This window comes from Amphiura filiformis, chromosome 14, assembly GCF_039555335.1.
Source record: "Amphiura filiformis chromosome 14, Afil_fr2py, whole genome shotgun sequence".
Taxonomy (NCBI): domain Eukaryota; kingdom Metazoa; phylum Echinodermata; class Ophiuroidea; order Amphilepidida; family Amphiuridae; genus Amphiura; species Amphiura filiformis.
The window spans coordinates 22654636-22675201 of NC_092641.1; the positions used below are offsets into that span (position 1 = coordinate 22654636).

Here is a 20566-nt window from a genome sequence, read left to right on the forward strand (position 1 = left end):
CTCAAGGGGCACATCCTCCTTAAAAACACCCCTGCGACGCGCCTTATTTTTTCTCAAAATACCCCTCCCCCAACTGTGACTTCTCTAGATCCGCCACTGGAATAACCTAATAAATGCATCAGAATATGGACATACAGAGACTGTCACATGGCTTATTGAGGCAAATGCGTATTGGATATCCAAGACGAGGTGAGATAAATATCGACAACAGTTTTAGTTTATTTTCACCATACAATAATGTACTTAATAGATAATATATTCACTAACATTCTTGATAATAAACTCACACCAGGCATATTTTTAATGATATCACTGATCACTTCCCTGTCTTTCAAATCCTAAACCTAAATGAAAATAAAACCAAACATCCAAAAACTAAAAATAATTATCATATAACTAGGAAAATCAACTTAGCTAATATCTCGGCATTAGGCGTTGAATTAAGTAAAACAAATTGGAATGATGTGTTAAACAATACCTCTGCTGATGAATCTTCTCAAACTTATACTTGTTGTATCTGCAGTCTCATGTTAATACACACCTTGTGCCTGATATATGTTCTTTGGTATCCAACATTTTATGTTATATGATAATTATTGCTGTATCTTAAAATGCATATATGCATGTGATACAATATGCCATGAATTTCAAATTGATTCAATTAGAGTATCCTTATTATTTCTTCAAATTAATGTATGTTGTATATTCATTAAATATATATATATATATATGTATGAATATAATGTTCTTCCACATGATTAATCTTTAAAATTCCAAGTATGTTGACGTAATGTTCCAATGTGCACGATAAGCCCATTTTGGTAGTTCTATAAATGATATCTATGCTATATTTGCAAGCTAATGAATGTAATACCGGTGTATAAATACTTACCGTGCTTAATATGTGAATCCATGTTGGTTCTTTAAAAATGTATCTTTTGTAGCTAGAAATTCTCATATGTTAATATATGAACAATGATACACAATGTCCTTGACATATGAATCCATATTGATTCCATTAATGATATTCTGTATTTTCAAATTCATGAATGTTTGTATTTCCAATGTGACTGATTATATGAATATATTATGTTTATTCCATAAGTTGGTCATCTATCACATTGAGTATATATATGTAGCTATCTTAATATGCAAACTGTGTTTGATAAATATGTTCATTATAATGGCATATGCAAGCCAAGTAATATCTAAGTATAACCCTAATATTTTGCTGTGTTTACAGCATATCTAGGTTATAGCTTTATAATTTGTTCCTTTTGTTGTTTTCATTTATATTTTTATGTCTTGTTTATGTGCTATATGTTCCCATCTTGTAAAAAGAAATCATAGAAAGTTAATATGCAAATTATGTAAGAAATATGTTCACAAATGTTGCAGTGACCTATCTGCAAAGGAGTTCAGAAGTAATGACTATACCAAATATTGGCATTGTTCTAATTGTAATGAAAATCTGGCACTGCCTTTTAATCACTTTACTGATGAGCGTGAATTCCAACTTGAACTGTACAGGTGCTTTGAGGATATGTCGGCTGATACTGAATATCTGAAATCTCATTTTGAAAACATGAAGTATAATCCTCTAGACAAGAGTGATGCATTTGAAGTAAATGATTGTAATAACAACACACAATACTTTTCCACCGATAACCTAAAAGAAACAGCTGGTATCAAAAGCAGTAATTTATCCTTACTTTGTAGTAACGTAAGAAGTCTGACTAAAAATTTCGATACACTAAAGGAGTTACTCTCAGAAATTGATGTCAACTTCCAAATCATTGGACTGGTTGAAACTTGGTTGAACGAAAAGCCTCACGATTACTATCATCTAAGAGGATACAACCTCGAATTGTGTAATAGAAATGATAAGAGAGGCGGTGGTGTATCTATGTATGTTGACGAAAATATTGCTTATAATGTTAGACATGATATTAATGATCTAAATCAGCTGAAATATACTGAATCGTTGTTTATAGAAATTGAAAAAAGTAATTCGCAAAACATTGTAGTTGGTGTAGTATATAGACCACCTGACCAAAACATTGATGAGTTTAATAAGTATATTGATGCAGTATTATGTAAAATAACGGGTCAGGAAAATAAGCTTCTATATATAATGGGTGATTTTATTTATCATATGGCTACAAAGACCAACCAGGGCGAAATAATTTTTATCTTTATATGCAGTAAATATCTGATTGCGATTTGATTGTAACCAGTAGGTGTCATGTCTTTACATGATGGAAGGATTACTCTAATTCTCGATATTTATTTGATAGTAGGTCTCATGTCTTTACAATGGAGGGCTCTAGTGCTGTTATGTATTAGATACTGTGGTGACCAGGTATCAATTTGTCATTTCAGTATGGATCGACTGCCATAATGAAGGCATTGGATATCCAAGTTAAGGTAAGATAAATACCGATCACGGAATGTCGGGGTCATTCTTCACCATTTGCCTACACATTAAGTAGGTAATGTAGCTACGCATCCTGCACATGATCATATAAACACAATGGGGGAACGATTGCGAGCTACAAGAGGAAACTGAATATAATAAGAAAGAAAGAACAGTTTGACAACGTACTACGGAAGCATCTAAGTGCCACGACCTGGCAAGATAATTATCTTGCTATGTCAAAGTACCTTGGCGACGGTGTACCTCTGTAGTCGGCCGTAATTTATCCAGATGTATAAATATTCTATGCCTGATTATATGTCGGGGTCATTCTTCCGCTGTTGGTTTAATTTACAAACCAGTCATGGCATAATATAATGCTGGATGGACGGCTATAATGCTGATTATGTACAGTAACCAGGTGTGAATTTGTCATTTTAGGACGGACGAACTGCTCTAATACTGGCATCAATGAATGGACATACAGAGACTGTCACGTGTCTTATTGAGGCAAATGCGTCATTGGATATCCAAGACGAGGTGAGATAAATACCGACTACGGAATGTCGGGGTCATTCAATGCTATTTTAATTTTAATTTTAATAATATCATTTAATATTATTTTACATTATTTAAAAATAGTGTAAAATCGATGCACCAAATAGCTTCTTTGAGGGAATATCCCCCTCACATACCCCTGCGTATGCTTTAAAGAAGTTTCCTTTTTACTTCTGCTTTGGACTCCCGACACTTTATGTGTAAAGCAATATCTATACAAAAACAAAACTTGTCCGAGAATGGCTTCGATTGGGCCCTCATTATACAAATGTTCTGCTTTTTCAAACTAAAATTTTACACAATAATAGTGCCAAAATGGTTCACCAAATGGCTTCAATTAGGTCTTCATTTTGCAAAATTTTCTCACTTCTCAAGGGCACATCCTCCTTAAAACACCCCTGCGACGCGCCTTATTTTTTCTCAAAATACCCCTCCCCCAACTGTGACTTCTCTAGATCCGCCACTGGAATAACCTAATAAATGCATCAGAATATGGACATACAGAGACTGTCACATGGCTTATTGAGGCAAATGCGTATTGGATATCCAAGACGAGGTGAGATAAATATCGACAACAGTTTTAGTTTATTTTCACCATACAATAATGTACTTAATAGATAATATATTCACTAACATTCTTGATAATAAACTCACACCAGGCATATTTTTTAATGATATCACTGATCACTTCCCTGTCTTTCAAATCCTAAACCTAAATGAAAATAAAACCAAACATCCAAAAACTAAAAATAATTATCATATAACTAGGAAAATCAACTTAGCTAATATCTCGGCATTAGGCGTTGAATTAAGTAAAACAAATTGGAATGATGTGTTAAACAATACCTCTGCTGATGAATCTTCTCAAACTTATACTTGTTGTATCTGCAGTCTCATGTTAATACACACCTTGTGCCTGATATATGTTCTTTGGTATCCAACATTTTATGTTATATGATAATTATTGCTGTATCTTAAAATGCATATATGCATGTGATACAATATGCCATGAATTTCAAATTGATTCAATTAGAGTATCCTTATTATTTCTTCAAATTAATGTATGTTGTATATTCATTAAATATATATATATATATGTATGAATATAATGTTCTTCCACATGATTAATCTTTAAAATTCCAAGTATGTTGACGTAATGTTCCAATGTGCACGATAAGCCCATTTTGGTAGTTCTATAAATGATATCTATGCTATATTTGCAAGCTAATGAATGTAATACCGGTGTATAAATACTTACCGTGCTTAATATGTGAATCCATGTTGGTTCTTTAAAAAATGTATCTTTTGTAGCTAGAAATTCTCATATGTTAATATATGAACAATGATACACAATGTCCTTGACATATGAATCCATGTTGATTCCATTAATGATATTCTGTATTTTCAAATTCATGAATGTTTGTATTTCCAATGTGACTGATTATATGAATATATTATGTTTATTCCATAAGTTGGTCATCTATCACATTGAGTATATATATGTAGCTATCTTAATATGCAAACTGTGTTTGATAAATATGTTCATTATAATGGCATATGCAAGCCAAGTAATATCTAAGTATAACCCTAATATTTTGCTGTGTTTACAGCATATCTAGGTTATAGCTTTATAATTTGTTCCTTTTGTTGTTTTCATTTATATTTTTATGTCTTGTTTATGTGCTATATGTTCCCATCTTGTAAAAAGAAATCATAGAAAGTTAATATGCAAATTATGTAAGAAATATGTTCACAAATGTTGCAGTGACCTATCTGCAAAGGAGTTCAGAAGTAATGACTATACCAAATATTGGCATTGTTCTAATTGTAATGAAAATCTGGCACTGCCTTTTAATCACTTTACTGATGAGCGTGAATTCCAACTTGAACTGTACAGGTGCTTTGAGGATATGTCGGCTGATACTGAATATCTGAAATCTCATTTTGAAAACATGAAGTATAATCCTCTAGACAAGAGTGATGCATTTGAAGTAAATGATTGTAATAACAACACACAATACTTTTCCACCGATAACCTAAAAGAAACAGCTGGTATCAAAAGCAGTAATTTATCCTTACTTTGTAGTAACGTAAGAAGTCTGACTAAAAATTTCGATACACTAAAGGAGTTACTCTCAGAAATTGATGTCAACTTCCAAATCATTGGACTGGTTGAAACTTGGTTGAACGAAAAGCCTCACGATTACTATCATCTAAGAGGATACAACCTCGAATTGTGTAATAGAAATGATAAGAGAGGCGGTGGTGTATCTATGTATGTTGACGAAAATATTGCTTATAATGTTAGACATGATATTAATGATCTAAATCAGCTGAAATATACTGAATCGTTGTTTATAGAAATTGAAAAAGTAATTCGCAAAACATTGTAGTTGGTGTAGTATATAGACCACCTGACCAAAACATTGATGAGTTTAATAAGTATATTGATGCAGTATTATGTAAAATAACGGGTCAGGAAAATAAGCTTCTATATATAATGGGTGATTTTAACATTAACCTATTTAATGACGATGTTCATAAACCAACTGGTGAATTTGTAGATGTTATAACATCATACTCTTTATACCCTAGTATAACTAAACCGACTCGGATAACTAGAAAATCAGCAACTCTTATTGATAACTTCTTTACCAACAATTATGCAAATCAAACATCTGGCATTATTCTTACTGATATAAGTGACCATCTTCCTATATTTGTGTCTACAAACCTAAGTGTTTATGGTAAAGATACCAATGATGTTGTCATAGAAATTAGGGATATGAGTGTTCAAAACATTGATACACTTAAAGATAACCTTCGTAAGGTTGACTGGGCCAATGTGTGTGAAAATCATGATGCTAATGCATCGTACAACAAGTTTATTGATAAATTTAAAGAGGTATTTGATGAATGTATTCCTAAAAAGGTAGTTAAGAAATCTCGTACTAAAAATAGGATGCCTAGGGCACCTTGGATAACCTATTCTCTGCTGAAATGTATTCGTAGAAAGAACAAGCTGTTCAAAAAACAAATCCAAAAACCTACTGATGCAAATGTACAAAGATATAAGATGTATCGTAACAGGTTAAACTCCTTATTAAGGAGGGCAAAACAAAATTATTTCAGTTCCCAACTGAACAAAGAAAGGTTTAATATGCGAAATACATGGAAAATTTTGAATTCGGTGCTCAGATGTCCGAAAAAGACATCTTGTCAGAAGTTTGTAAGCAACAATGAAACTTATACTGACCCCCCTAAAGTAGCAAACAAATTCAATGAGTTTTTTGCAAGCATTGGTCCCTCATTAGCTGCTTCTATAAAACATCAAGGTAAAAATTTTGATGAATACCTAATTAATAGCAGCAACTCTACTTGTTTTTTCCAACCAACTGACGAAAATGAAATCCTGAAGACTATTAATAATTTGGGTAATAGAAAAAGTCCAGGTTATGATCAAATAAAGTCTGATGTGGTAAAATTGGTTGCCGATGAAATTGTATATCCATTGAAAATCATATTTAACAAGTCGCTCACAGAAGGAATAGTTCCTGATGCCATGAAAATAGCAAAGGTAGTGCCTATATACAAGAAAGACTCTCCACAATCATTTGGTAATTATAGACCAGTATCTGTGTTGCCTTGTTTCTCCAAAATTCTTGAAAGAATTGTTCATGAAAGATGTAGTAACTTTTTAAATGCCAAAGAATTATTGTACAATAGACAATACGGGTTCCGTCATAAACATTCTACGTATATGGCCGTATTAGACTTTATTAAAGATACAAATAAGGCTATTGATGAAAATATGTGTACTGCAAGTATCTTCATGGACCTTTCAAAGGCCTTCGATACTATTGATCATGACATTCTATTACAAAAGTTGTACCATTATGGCTTTCGTGGTGTATCATATGACTGGTTCGAAAACTATTTGTCAAATCGTAAACAATATGTATCCTTTAATTCTGCAAATTCATCTCATACCAGTGTTAAATGTGGGGTGCCACAGGGTTCCATCCTTGGGCCACTACTATTTATTGTATATATGAATGACATCAGTGAAACATCGAAACTTCTATCTTTCATATTATTTGCAGATGATACAACTGTTTTTCTTTCTGATAACAATATTCAAAGGCTTTGTGATAATTTAAATAAAGAGTTGAAGGAAATTGTTAACTGGTTTAAGTGTAACAAGTTATCCTTAAATGCCAGTAAAACAAATCTTATGTTTATTGGAACACCTCATCAAACAAAAAATATAACCGAAGTTCACAATGTATTTCTCGATGGATGCAAACTTTCACGTGTGTATGATGTCAAATTTCTGGGAATTACACTTGATGAAAACCTTACTTGGAGGTCACACATTAACAACATTTGTAAGACCTGTTCTAGGAATATTGGCGTCTTAAACAAAGTAAAGCTATTTTTACCTAAACCCAGCTTGTATCAGTTGTATTGTACACTAATCTTACCATATTTAACTTACGGTATAGTATTGTGGGGTTCTGCTAATAACTATAATTTAAACAGAACTGTGAAGCTCCAAAAAAGAGCAGTTAGAATTATCACAAATAGTTCGTATCTTTGCCACACCAAACCACTGTTCGAAAAGTACAATTTACTTAATATATGTCAATTATTTAATAAAGAACTGGGTATTTTTATGTACAAATATCATATGAGTTTATTACCAAGATCATTTGACAATTTGTTCATAAACATGAAGTCTATTCACAATTATAATACCAGAAAGAAAGAGAACTATCGTACTGATATCCATAAAATGACTGATGTTCTAACACTTGGTCCTAGGTTATGGAATAGTTTGCCAAGTGAAATTAAAGAAGCTAAACGGGTAAATGAATTCAAAAATAGCATTATAAGGTATTTAAAATCTAATTAATACCTCTCATAATCTCATAATTTCTTGTTTTTGCCGACTCTGTACAAAATTCACCATAATGTATTATCAAACACTGCTAAATTATTTGTTGCTTTAATTTGCATTTTGTATAACTTAAGATGGGTTCTTTGTATGTTTTTATGTTTTTGTGTATAATTAATGTTTTGATTATTTAATGTACAATTATAATTATATGTTATAAGGTGGTACATCGTTTTCAGGCCTCTTGGCCTTGTGATGTGCCTGCCTTCATCAATACTTGTTAATGTGCAATAATTTAATTTACCTCTGTTGTTACATTGTATGCTTTATGAGATTGATGAAAAATAAAAAAAGATTGAGATTGAAAAGATTGATACAGTAAACATCTTCCAAAAGTAAAGAAAAAAGTCAATATACGAAAAGAAACAAAGCCATGGATCACTGCAGGAATAATTAAATCTATAAAAACAAGAAATAAACTCTATAAAAAGTATATAAACCATCCAAGTATGAGCAATAAAAGTAAATATGTATCATATAGAAATAAATTAACGCACATTATTAGGATATCGTGTAAAAATATTATTCTAATAAATTTGATTCTTATAAACATAATATTAAAAATACTTGGCGTACTATTAATGACATATTAGGTAAATCTAAAATCAAGACTGAGACATGGAACATTTTTTTGATTTTTGCTATTGCAAAAAGTATACCAAATAAATCGGTAAAAATTATGAAATATGGAGGAGAGGCCATTAACCTCAAATGAGCTTTCAGCTTGGCCCCACCTCTAACCTCTAACTCTAAAATGAAGTCTACTATGGAAAGTAGTCGTATATAGGAGTGCTATATGTATCAGTCATCCAGATCAGGATTAAGAGCATGAGCACGTGCTGGTGGCGGTAGGTGGAAAAAGCCCTATGTAGATCAAGACATGGATGTGCCTTAATTATATAGGATAAACATAATTTTATTTATTCAATATTGAATTGTAGTAAGTCCAAGGACAGTGGTCATGGTTAAGGGTTTGTGATGAATTTGCCCAAGCAATGTTGCTGTATGAAATGTAAGGGAGAACAAGGGTGTTATAGAGTGAAAAGAGAATGTTGGGAGGAAGAGTATGTCGAAGCCTTTTTAAAATGGCCATGCTTTTGGAAATTTGGGTTGAGATTTTAGTGATATGGTCGTTCCAATTAAGTTGATTGTCAATGACAACCCCAAGGAATTTGGTACTGTCAACAGGATGGATTATTTCGTTATCGATCTTTATATTATTTGTGTGAAGGATCCTGTTCTTTTTTGGGTAGTAAAATGGATAAAATTTGTTTTGCTGACATTGAGGGAGAGTTTATTAGATTTGAACCAGGAAGAAACACGAGCTAGCTCAGTGTTGAAGACATTGATAAAAGAATCCAAGTGAGGGTGAGAGAGAAAAATATTTGTGTCATCAGCAAAGAGTACAAAAGAAAGAGATTTAGATGAGTTAGGGATGTCGTTGACATATAGAAGAAAGAGTAGAGGACCGAGTATAGAACCTTGAGGGACACCGCAGGACACAGGAAGAAGGCCAAAAGAATGAGAATCAAAAGAAGTAAATTGTTGTCTATCATGAAGATAGCTAGAGAGTAGTGTCAAGGGAGTACCGCGGATACCATAATGGTGTAGTTTGGTGAGAAGAATGCTGTGGTCAATAGTATCGAACGCCTTGGATAGATCAAGAAAGATGTCAATTGTGTGAAGTTTCTTAGAAAGAGCACCAGAAATATTGTCATAGATGTCAAGAAGAGCCAAGTCAGTGGAGTGATGTTTCCTGAAGCCGTACTGGTTTTCATGAAGAATGTGAATGAGAAGAGAGGAAATTATCAAGTCTGTTATAGATGAGGCGTTCGAGAATCTTGGAAAAATAAGGGAGGAGAGAGATTGGCCGATAGTTGGAGAATGAGTGGGGATCACCCTTTTTAAAGATAGGAATGACCTTAGCAATTTTCAGAGCAGAAGGAGAGATACCAGTTGACAAAGAGAGGTTAAAGATATGAACAAGTTGCTTGAGAATGAAGGGACTAATTTGTTTGACTACAGTGGGACTGATGTCATCGAAACCAGAGCTTTTGTCATTTTTGAAAGTGCCAATGATGTCAAGAATCTCTTTGCCTGAGGTAGGATTGAAGAAGATGGATTTGGACAACTGGGTGATGAGTGTGAAAACTGAAAACCAACTCTACCTCTACGCAGTCAGAAGAGGTACCCGCTCCAGCTTGTCCATGACTTGCCTTGCTTTCACAAGTACCAGTTTCCAGAACACTATCTACTGGCAGGACCTTCATCCACACTGCAGTTCACTTTTGGAATTGACTACCATATGGGGTAGTTGGAGACATATCTGACAAATGTGCACCATCCTTCAAGAGCAGAGTGCCTAAGTATCTTATTCCATGTATCTGATGCTTTAATGTACCCCTCCACTCTTGTTATTCCTAAGCTGATTTGAACCACTGATTGGCCCATGTGGTTTTCTTTTATAGTGCCTTAGGTGCTTATAGAAGTTCTTGACCCAGAGGATGATTTAAGGAAGCCCCATCATGCACTGCAAACGTGTTATCACCAGAGTTTCAACTGCCACTTTACTTTTCAAATCCCATTGAATTCTGTGCAAAAGATGTTGTTTAAGAATTGTGCGTCTGTCATTATTACTTGGTCGATTTCAGATCTAAAGTGATGTATGTATGAAGGATAATTCGCACCTTCTGTAGGTAACATAAAATGTGAAATCGACCAGCATTGTGAATGCGTTTTTATTGTAAATATATCAGTCCAAATTCAAATTTAACCATGCCCGTCAATGCTATGTGCGAGCAGTGGTCAATGGTGGTGTCATGTTCACTCACACAGCTGTGCTAACCGCAAGTCAACACAGTGGCGTGGTGGGAAGTGCTTAAATCATCCTCTGTTCTTGACCTGTGTCACTCCTCATTCCTGATAATATGAAGTAGGTATGACATCATGAGAAAAACCCACAGAAAGTGATGTAATGTGAAAGTTTAATGTAATAATTAAGACCTGGGAATATCCAGGATTACATCGTGTCTTGTAAATAGCAATTGGCTATTAAAATAATGGGATTTTCCCATGCTTGGTATATAAGCAAATGATAACACAATTCAGGACAGTATAGTGTTGTTCTGGGCTAGCTAATGTACTTACAGTTCAATTCCTTCAAAGAAAGGAAATTGCGAACCAGACATATCTAATGTAGTCAATGTACTACTATACAGTGATATCGGAGAAGATCTAGTATACGTTTTCCAAAAAAGGAATATATATATATATATATTCTTCTGTCGACTGAAGTCTCCTGGGTTTATGAAACAACACATCTGTCAATATACGTGGAAACGGGGGACAACTGCAACGCAGTCCTTTTTCCTGGAGAAATTGTGCGAGAGGTGAAAATAGCACCATTTTGGAGATAGAGAACAGCCCCCGGGGGGGGCACTCCAACTTTGGAGATGACACGTATGTAGGGCTGTTAAGACCCCCCTTTTTCAGCATCGCTGTCACCCAAAGACCCCATATTTTTTTACGAACACATGCTCTGTCACCCGAAGACCCCCTATTTTTTTCCATTTAATCTGTCACCCAAAGTTCAATCCCGGGGGGGGCACTCGAATTTTTTTTTGGTAGGGGTGTGCCACCGCCAGTTTCGAACTTGAGGTCTAAGGAACTGATCGGCCAGCCAAAAAGGAGGGTCTAGGGAACTGATTGGCCGGTCAAAAAGGGGGGTCTTGGGAACTGATTGACTGGCCAAAAGGGGGGGTCTTGGGAACTGATCGGCCGCCAAAATCTGAAAAATCTCGGAAACTAAACCCGCAGGCCAAACCAGGGTTCAATTTTGTTGCGTTTTTGCCACAGATTTTTGAAGGAATCGATTTCACTTTGAATTGTGCATTAAATTATTAATCAGGAAAATCATTAATGCAAAATAGGTCTGGTTTGGCCCATTACGATGGAAACCTCAACAAAGCAAAACAGCATTCAAATCAAAATTACTAGACCCTGTAGACCTACAATCTATGCTATTAGCCTACTGATAATTATAGCAGCATTACAAAAGCCCACCATAAAAACAAACCCACAAGAATTATTTTTTTCAGTGCCGAATAGAAAAACATTTAGACTACATTGAACTGTCATGCTTATACCATGAGATGATTGAGTGAAGTGTGCAGAATTTGACAGCCAGTCCCGATTTTACTAGACCAGTAGATCGTAAATTACCTTTTAATTCATTGTTTATGGAGAGCTGCAAGGATGTGTACATAATTATTAAGGTACTTTTCCTCATATTTGGCCATTTTATTCCAAAAAGAGATCTCAAAATCATTTATTTCTAGCTAAATGTTCACCAGCCGGCTGGACTCTCGCGATCGGCATTGCTGCAATGTTTATTTATTATCAGTCAACCAGTGTTGCCACTACTAAAGGAGCCCAAAATCCCACCCAAAGTTCACCTTATTCCTTACAATGTGTTTCAATGGGGAAGAAATTAATGGAAAATTCCCTTTGAAGTTTTTGGGCTCGCAAAAGTAGCTTTTGGGTCTGCTTTTGGGCTTGAAATAGTAGGACAGAAAACACGTCTCTCAAGATGCCGATGAGAGCGGAAATCGATGATCTCGGGGTCTATGGAACGGCTAGAAAAATTTTGGGGCTTCAGAGCGGACAAACAATGAATTCAGAGGGTCTAAGGAACGGCCAGTGGCTCTGAAAAAGGGGGTCGTCGCCGCGGCACATACCCGTATAGCTGGGAAATGTGAGTGCCCCCCCCGGGAGTTCAATTTGAACAGCAACTTTCATTTATGATTTTTTACTTATTTTGAAAAAACAAAGAAATTTTAAACCATTTAGAACTAGAAATTTGATTTTCGCGGTTTCTGTGGCGCTGTTTCGCGAATTTCGGTTCTCACCCAAAGATTCCATTTAAAAAAAAAGTCATGTTCTCACCCAATGACCCCATATTGTTTACATTTTGCTCTCACCGAATGCCCCTTAGTGCGAAAGTGCCAGCCCTACCCCTATATCCATTTCAAATTGAAGTGCCCCCGGGAGAACAGCACAGGGAGTTAAGTGTTTGGAGAACTGCACAGGGAGTTTTAGTGTGGAGAAAGCAGCACCATTTCTGAGCGAGGATTTTATACGCAAAGGATTGTAAATGCAAGTGCACAGTGGACTGAACAGTGATTTTTGCAGGACACTGAATCAAGATATATATATATACATCAAGAACATTGAGAACCTGAACTTTACAATCAAGAATCAACACCAAGAAGAAGGCTGCTGGTTGTATGATTTTTGTATATGCATTTGTTGTCATATATTGTACCAACCAATCATATTTTAATTTCAATTAAAGACTTAAATTTTGTTAGCTTAATCAAACAGTGTATTTGTGTTGTGCATTCGTGTGAAAATGGGTAAAAGGTGATTTTGGCCTTGAGTCAGTACGACTCGTAACAATGTGAGACGTCTAAAAACCTTAACGTTCGCACTCTTAATGTTTTATATAAGGCTCTTATCCAACCGCAGTTCGACTATTGCAGTGTAGTTTGGTTTGGTCGCTTCAATGAAGATGTACGTAAATTATGTGTTTTACAAAAGCGATGTGCTAGAATAATATTGCGTGCCAACTACCTTACGTCTTCTGATATAATGTTTCCTATATTAGGATGGGAATCACTTCCAACTCGTGCAATATATTTCAAATCACTGTTAATGTTTAAATGTCTTAACGATATATCACCACAGTACCTTATCAACAGGTTTTCTTATGTATATGAAAAGCATAATGTGAACACCAGACAAGCTGCGTCCAATTTATTGGCTCTACCGCCTTGCACAAATGGTTATGACACTGGGTACTTTAAATCATCTTTTTCATACAGTGGGGTTGAGGTTTGGAATAAATTGAGTAATGATGTAAGAAGTTCAATAAATGTGCAGACTTTCAAGCAAAGATTCAAGTCTTAAAAAATTATTGAGCATGTACTTGTTAATGATGTATTTCTACTTTACTTTGAAAATTGTATATATTTCTGTATTTTAATTTTGTATCTAATAGTTGTATATTTTATATAAATTGCATGTTGAAAATTGTTGCCTTTTAAGGTGGTACGAAAGGCAAAATCAAGTTGCTCTGATTGAGGTTAAAATAGACTTGTTGCAGAGAGATATGCAAAATAATCTTAATTCTAAAATTTGAGCCAAATCGGACAAACAGTTTTTGAGATATTGCTGTTGAAAGATTCTTTGTATTCTATTGTTTTTGCCAATATATTGATGAAGTTAATGAGGAAAATTGGCAAAATGTGCTCATTAATATTAATTTTTGCCAATATTTTCCTAATATTTAATGAATAAACCATCATACTACTTTTACCTTTAAGAATTTTGACCTGACACTTTGCCAATGTGTCTCTATGACCTAAACCTTTAACATGTGATTTTCCCGCTCATCTAATTTGCATATTTGCATAATTAATTAGCCTTAAGTATAATGCTAATTAATTATGCAAATATGCAAATTAGATGGGCGGGAAAATCACATGTTAATGTTTTAGGCCATAAAAACACATTGGCAAAGTTTCATGTCCAAATTATATAAAATAAAAGTAGTATGAAGGTTTATTCATAAGATATTGGTATAATATTGGTAAACATGAATATTCATGAGCACATTTTGCCAATTTTCCTCATTAACTTCATCAATATATTGGTAAAAACAATAGAATACAAAGAAACTAAAAACATGCATATCTTTACAACCGTATGTCGGATTTCCTTCAAACAAAAACTATTTTGCTCAGTGTATTTAGCTTAACTTATTCAATCTATTCAAATGGTTCTAAATTCAGTTTCTGTTTTCCAGAAACATCGTTTCGAACCCCCTTAATGTGATGTAAATGTATTGCAGGGCCCCGTGTAAGATCAGCTATCGGCTGAATTGGGCTACCCTGGATAAATATGAATAAAATAAATAAATGTGTCGTTTTAGAATGGATGTCCATTTGAAATCTACCCCCTTGTGTGGGAGATTAAGATCATGTCTTCCATAGGGGATGTATGAATTTCAACTGAATTAGCCCAATGAATATCCAGGAGGAGGTGAAATTTGACTTCATCTATCCATATGTGTAAATATTTTGATATGTAATGGGGTCGTTCTTCAGTAATTGAGTTAATTTGAATACATTTGATTACATGGTGTATAGACTGTTCTTATTCAGGCGAATGCGTCATTGGATATCCAATTGGATATCCAAGCTAAGGTGAGATAAATACCGACTACGGAATGTCTTTCTTCAGCATTTATTATAATATGTTTACAAACATTAACTAGGGATTAATCATAATCATTTTTATATACCTGTCATAGGTTTACACCCCTTTGTGATTGCAATTTGATACAATGATAGTAAGCAGTAGGTGTCTATGGGTTTTTTTACTATCCTAATGTGTAAGCAATTATTGTATGTCTCTAGACATGTCTGATGCTATGTCGGGGTCATTCTTCAGTATTTCATATACAAACATTCAACCAGGGAGACACCATTTATTTTCATAGGTGTCTACACCCATCCGATTGCGCTTAGATGAATAGTAATCAGTAGGCGTCATGCATGATGGCTGAAATTGTGTAAACGTGATTATTAATTAGATAGTAACCAGGTGTTTATCTGTCATTCCAGAATGGATGTCCATTTTAAATCTACACCCCCTTTGGGGAGATTAAGGTCATGTATATCATAGGGGTGTATGAATTTTAACTGGAATAGCCCAATGAATATCCAGGAGGAGGTGAAATTTGACTTCATCTATCCATATGTGTAAATATTCTGATATGTAATGGGTCGTTCGTCAGCAATTGAGTTAATTTGATTACATAATGAATAGACTGTTCTAGTACTGGTTATATATTAGATAGTCACCATCAATTTGTCATTTCAGGACGGGAGGACTGCTCTAATGCTGGCATCAAGAAATGGCCATACAGAGACTGTCACGTGTCTTATTCAGGCAAAGGCGTCATTGGATATCCAAGACGAGGTGAGATGAATACCGACTACGGAATTCTTCTGCATTTGTTTTTATTGTTTGCCTGCAAAGATCAACCAGTGCGAAATAATATCTATCTTTATATGTAGTAAACACCCCTTCTGATTGCGATTTGATAGTAACCAGTAGGTGTCATGTCTATACATGATGGAAGGACTGCTTTAATCCTGGTTATTTATTAGATAGTAATCAGGTTTTTGGACTCAGTTATGCATAAATAAACAAAGACTCATCTTGTGGACATCGTAAATAGTCAGAGTCTTAAATAAATGTGGGGTACGCTCAAGCCAGGGATAATTTGAGCGGAGACTCATCTGCGGAATGTCGAGGTCATTCTTCAGCATTTCATATACAAACATTTAACCAGGGAGAAGTTATCTACACAAAGCTTTTTATTTGAGTTTAAAATTTCATGGCATTTGGACCACAGGAAGTGTAAAAAAGACTGCGCGCAAACCTTTACCTTTAAATCCAAGAGATGGCCACCGTTTCCATGGCAACCGAAGTTATTTTACCAGAGGAACATTTTGACCAAATATGAATATAATGTGATCAGTAATTATCAAAGTCACCCATGTCCTGCATCACATTAACCAGTGAGAAATCATATTTATCGTTGTCTAAATGTCATTGGTGTTAACAACCCTTCTGATTGCGATTTGATAGTAACCGGTAGGTGTCAAGAGTTTGAATGATGGATGGACTGCTCTAGTGCTGTTTTTTAGATAGTAACCAGGTATCATTTCGTCATTTCAGGATGGACAAACATCTCTAATGCTTGCATTAAGAAATAAACATACAGAGACTGTCACGTGTCTTATTCGGGCAAAGGCGTCATTGGATATCCAAGCAAAGGTGAGATAAATACCGACTACGGAATGTCGGGGCATTTTTCAGCGATTTATTTATTATATGCCTACAAACTTTAACCAGGGCGAAGTAATATTTAACCTTTATACATGTCGTAGTTGTCCTACTCATTCTGATTGCGATTTGAGGCACATTCTCCGATAAAGTGTTCAAAATGCCAAATCTGTGTCACCCATAGTCGTATTCAGACTTGTTTTGTCACAAAGAAATGACTTTTATTAATATAACTTACTTAGGAGTTGCTTTCTAAAATGTGTGGGGCTAGTAGTTGTTACATGCCTGGAGTGGAAAGTATAAAACAATAAAGCTGATTATGCATATCCATTGTTTTCCTCCATGTCGCCAACCGCGTTCCGTATAATGTATCCCTGCTCGCTAAACGTGCGCGCATATAAAGGATTGTAGATAATTTTTATTAGCTGGTATCATGCCCTAATTATAAGTATAAAACATCAGGTTATTTAATGTTTCCAACAGGTCTTTGAGATTATGTCGCCAATATTGTTAACAGATACGTAGCCATATTTCTAATGGATAACAATCTGTGAAAATAACTGGCTAGATGAATGTTCTCATAATTATGTGATGGATCAAGCAGACTCCATAGTTATAATATATGTGATACATAACACAATAGTTTCAAAGTAAAAAACAAAAATCAGGTCTATTAATGGCAAAAAGTCCTGACGTTACGTTCATGTCGTCACAGATACGTTACCTAAATTCTACTCTCCTCGAAAAAAAAACCCGCTGTAATAAATGAAGCCAAATACCATACCAGACTTTAGTATATTGGGTGATGACTGATCAAGTATGGGTATTAAGTCGGGAAGTTTTTACACTTGCACAATTAAGACAAAGGTGGAAAAGGGCTTCACAGATACTTTAACCCCAACAAGTAATATTGCTCAAAAGTGAAGTATTGTTAAAAAATCGCCCATGAATTGTTTTGCGTTCTGAAACTATTAAAGTTTACGATTCTGAATGATTTTCATGAATTCTTCGTGGTTGGCATTTTGTCATTTCTGAGACTAAACTTGAACATTTTATCGGAGAATGTACCTTGATATTAATCAGTACAGTAGGTGTCTGTGGTAAAGTACGGTTTTACTTTGTCTGTCCAAATAATATTGTCATTTCAGGATGGACGAACTGCTATAATACTGGCAGCAACATATGGGATTACAGAGACTGTCTTTTGTCTTATTCAGGCAATGGCGTCATTGGATATCCAAGACGAGGTGAGCTAAATACAGACTACTGAATTCTTCTGCATTTTATTTATTATATGCCTGCAACCGATCTTATAATATGAAATTGGGTTTTTTTTTTTTTTTTTTTTTTTTTTTCATATTTGTAATGTTTACCGATGTCAAACTTGCATCTAAATGGAATCAACCAAATCTGTTGTGTTTCTATATAGGTCAATAGAGAACCACAGGGCCTACAAAGTATATTTGTGATATTTGAAATCTTCTACACGCTCGCTATGAATTGAGCAATGCAGTTTTTGTCAAAGCTCACTACCATTCACAATATGCTGTGAACTACCAAATTGCAACAGTGTAAAATTGTTAATAACCTTAAGACGTTAATTGATATGCAAGGTAAGGTGAGATTAATACCGACAACGGAATGTCGTGTCATTCCTCAGCATTTAATATAGGCCTGTTAACATGAACATATTTATCTTGATATACCAGTCATTTACCTCTCCATGTGATTTCTACACCCTCTGTGTGGGATATTAAGGTCATTTTTCCATACGGGTGTATGGATTTCAACTGGACTATTCCATGGAATATCCAGCAAGAGATGAAGTTTGACCGTATCTTTCCATATGTGTAAATATTCTAAGTCTGATGATATGTTGACGTCATTCTTCAGCATTTGATAATTTGTCTTCATGTCAATATATGTCATCGGTGTTACACCCCTTCTGATTGCGATTTGATAGTAACCGGTAGGTGTCATGTCTTTGCGTGATGGATGGATGGACTGCTCTAGTGCTGGTTATGTATTGGATAGTAACGAGATATCAATTCGTCATTTCAGAATGGATGGACTGCTCTAATGCTGGCATCACAAAATGGACATACAGAAACTGTCACGTGTCTTATTGAGGCAAAGGCTTCGTTGGATATCCAAACTCAGGTGAGATAAATACCGGAATTTAGAGATGATTCTTCTGCATTTTATTTATTATTATTATTATTATTATTATTATACCAATGCAGGGTATCTTCTTATCCCTACCCCGTAAATTTATCCTTTGCACATCTTGGCTCCAGAGGTCAAAGGTCACGGGCCCCAGGGGCCCAAATGTAAAAAATACAAAGCATGCTGTTTCTCATTAAATGAAGCAGCCTCAGGGCCCTGAGTTGGTATACTGATAGATCCAGGAGTACTCTATATATACAAGTATACATGAGCCCCACATGTCATATATTATTATGGGCCCCAGGGCCCCAAATGTTAAAATAAGGGGCAACAGATTGACAAGGCTAGCTATAAAACTACAAGGGCACTAGGGCTCATATGTGGCACATGTATGGGCCCTAAGTTGTAAATGTGCCTTTTGCCCATTTTGGCACCAGATGGTTTAGGCAAGGGGCCCCAAAGGCCCAAATGTTAAAACAAAGGGCCGGTCGTTTCTACAGGGTTTAGATTTGGTACACTAATAGGTCTTCAGCATTATATTATTATATGTATACATGAACCCCATGTGTCACATGATATGGGCCCCAGGGCCTCAAACGCTAAAACATAGGGCCGGCCGTTACTCAGTAAATAAAGCAGCTACAATGTCCAGCTTGAGTCTGCTGATAGCACTTGAGAATTATATTTCAACATATGCACATGAGCCCCATAAGTCAAATATTATGGGCCCCAGGGCCCCAAATGTTAAAGCAAAGGGCCGGCCGTTTTTCATCAAATAAAGCAGCTCTAGAGCTCAGAGTGTGTACATAGATTGCACCTGAGAATTATATTGTTATATGTACATACGAGACCCATATGTCACAAAATATGGGCCCCAGGGCCCCAAACGCTAACACATAGGGCCGGCCGTTACTCAGTAAATAAAGCAGCTACAGTGCCCAGCTTGAGTCTACTGATAGCACTTGAGAATTATACTTCAACATGTGTACATGAGCCTCATAAGTCAAATATTATGGGCCCAGGGCCCCAAATGTTAAAAAGGGTCGTCCGTTTATCATCAAATAAAGCAGCTTCAGGGCTCAGAGTTTGTACACAGATTACACCTGAGAATTATATTGTTAATAACACCCACCCCACCCCATTCACAGAGACAATAGCGTAATTATAATAATATAGATGACAGAAACGTTAAGGCTGTTCCAGTTAAATTACATACCCATTGGCTGTTCTATTTAATTTACATACTCCTCTGAACTGGCCACAAAATAGGCTGTTCCATTTAATTTACATACTCCCTCTGAAATGGCTGTTCCATTTAATTTACATACTACTTCTGGAATAGCTTTCCCTTAATCAAATTGCATATTGTGAATTTCAATAGCGTATTAGGCCTATAATAATTATAGATGATGATAATTGGAAATACCATGTGTGAAGCGTTAAGGCTGTTCCATTCAAATAACATACCTTTGGCTGTTCCATTTAATTACATACTCCCTCTGAAATGATTCCAAAATAGCTGTTCCATTTAATTTACATACTCCCTCTGAAAT

General features: G+C 35.2%; 1 protein-coding gene across 1 annotated transcript in view; it reads left to right on the forward strand.

The window, feature by feature from the left end:
• The first annotated feature begins 2391 nt into the window (after positions 1–2391).
• The window catches only part of LOC140169287 (uncharacterized), a 51019-nt gene continuing 32844 nt past the window's right edge, over positions 2392–20566 (forward strand). Inside the window, exons 1-6 of the mRNA XM_072192543.1 lie at positions 2392–2427; positions 2858–2956; positions 15876–15974; positions 16740–16838; positions 17996–18094; positions 18909–19007. Of these exons, the coding sequence (XP_072048644.1) occupies positions 2401–2427; positions 2858–2956; positions 15876–15974; positions 16740–16838; positions 17996–18094; positions 18909–19007 (522 nt within the window). The 5' untranslated portion in view covers positions 2392–2400. The remainder of the gene's footprint in view (positions 2428–2857; positions 2957–15875; positions 15975–16739; positions 16839–17995; positions 18095–18908; positions 19008–20566) is intronic.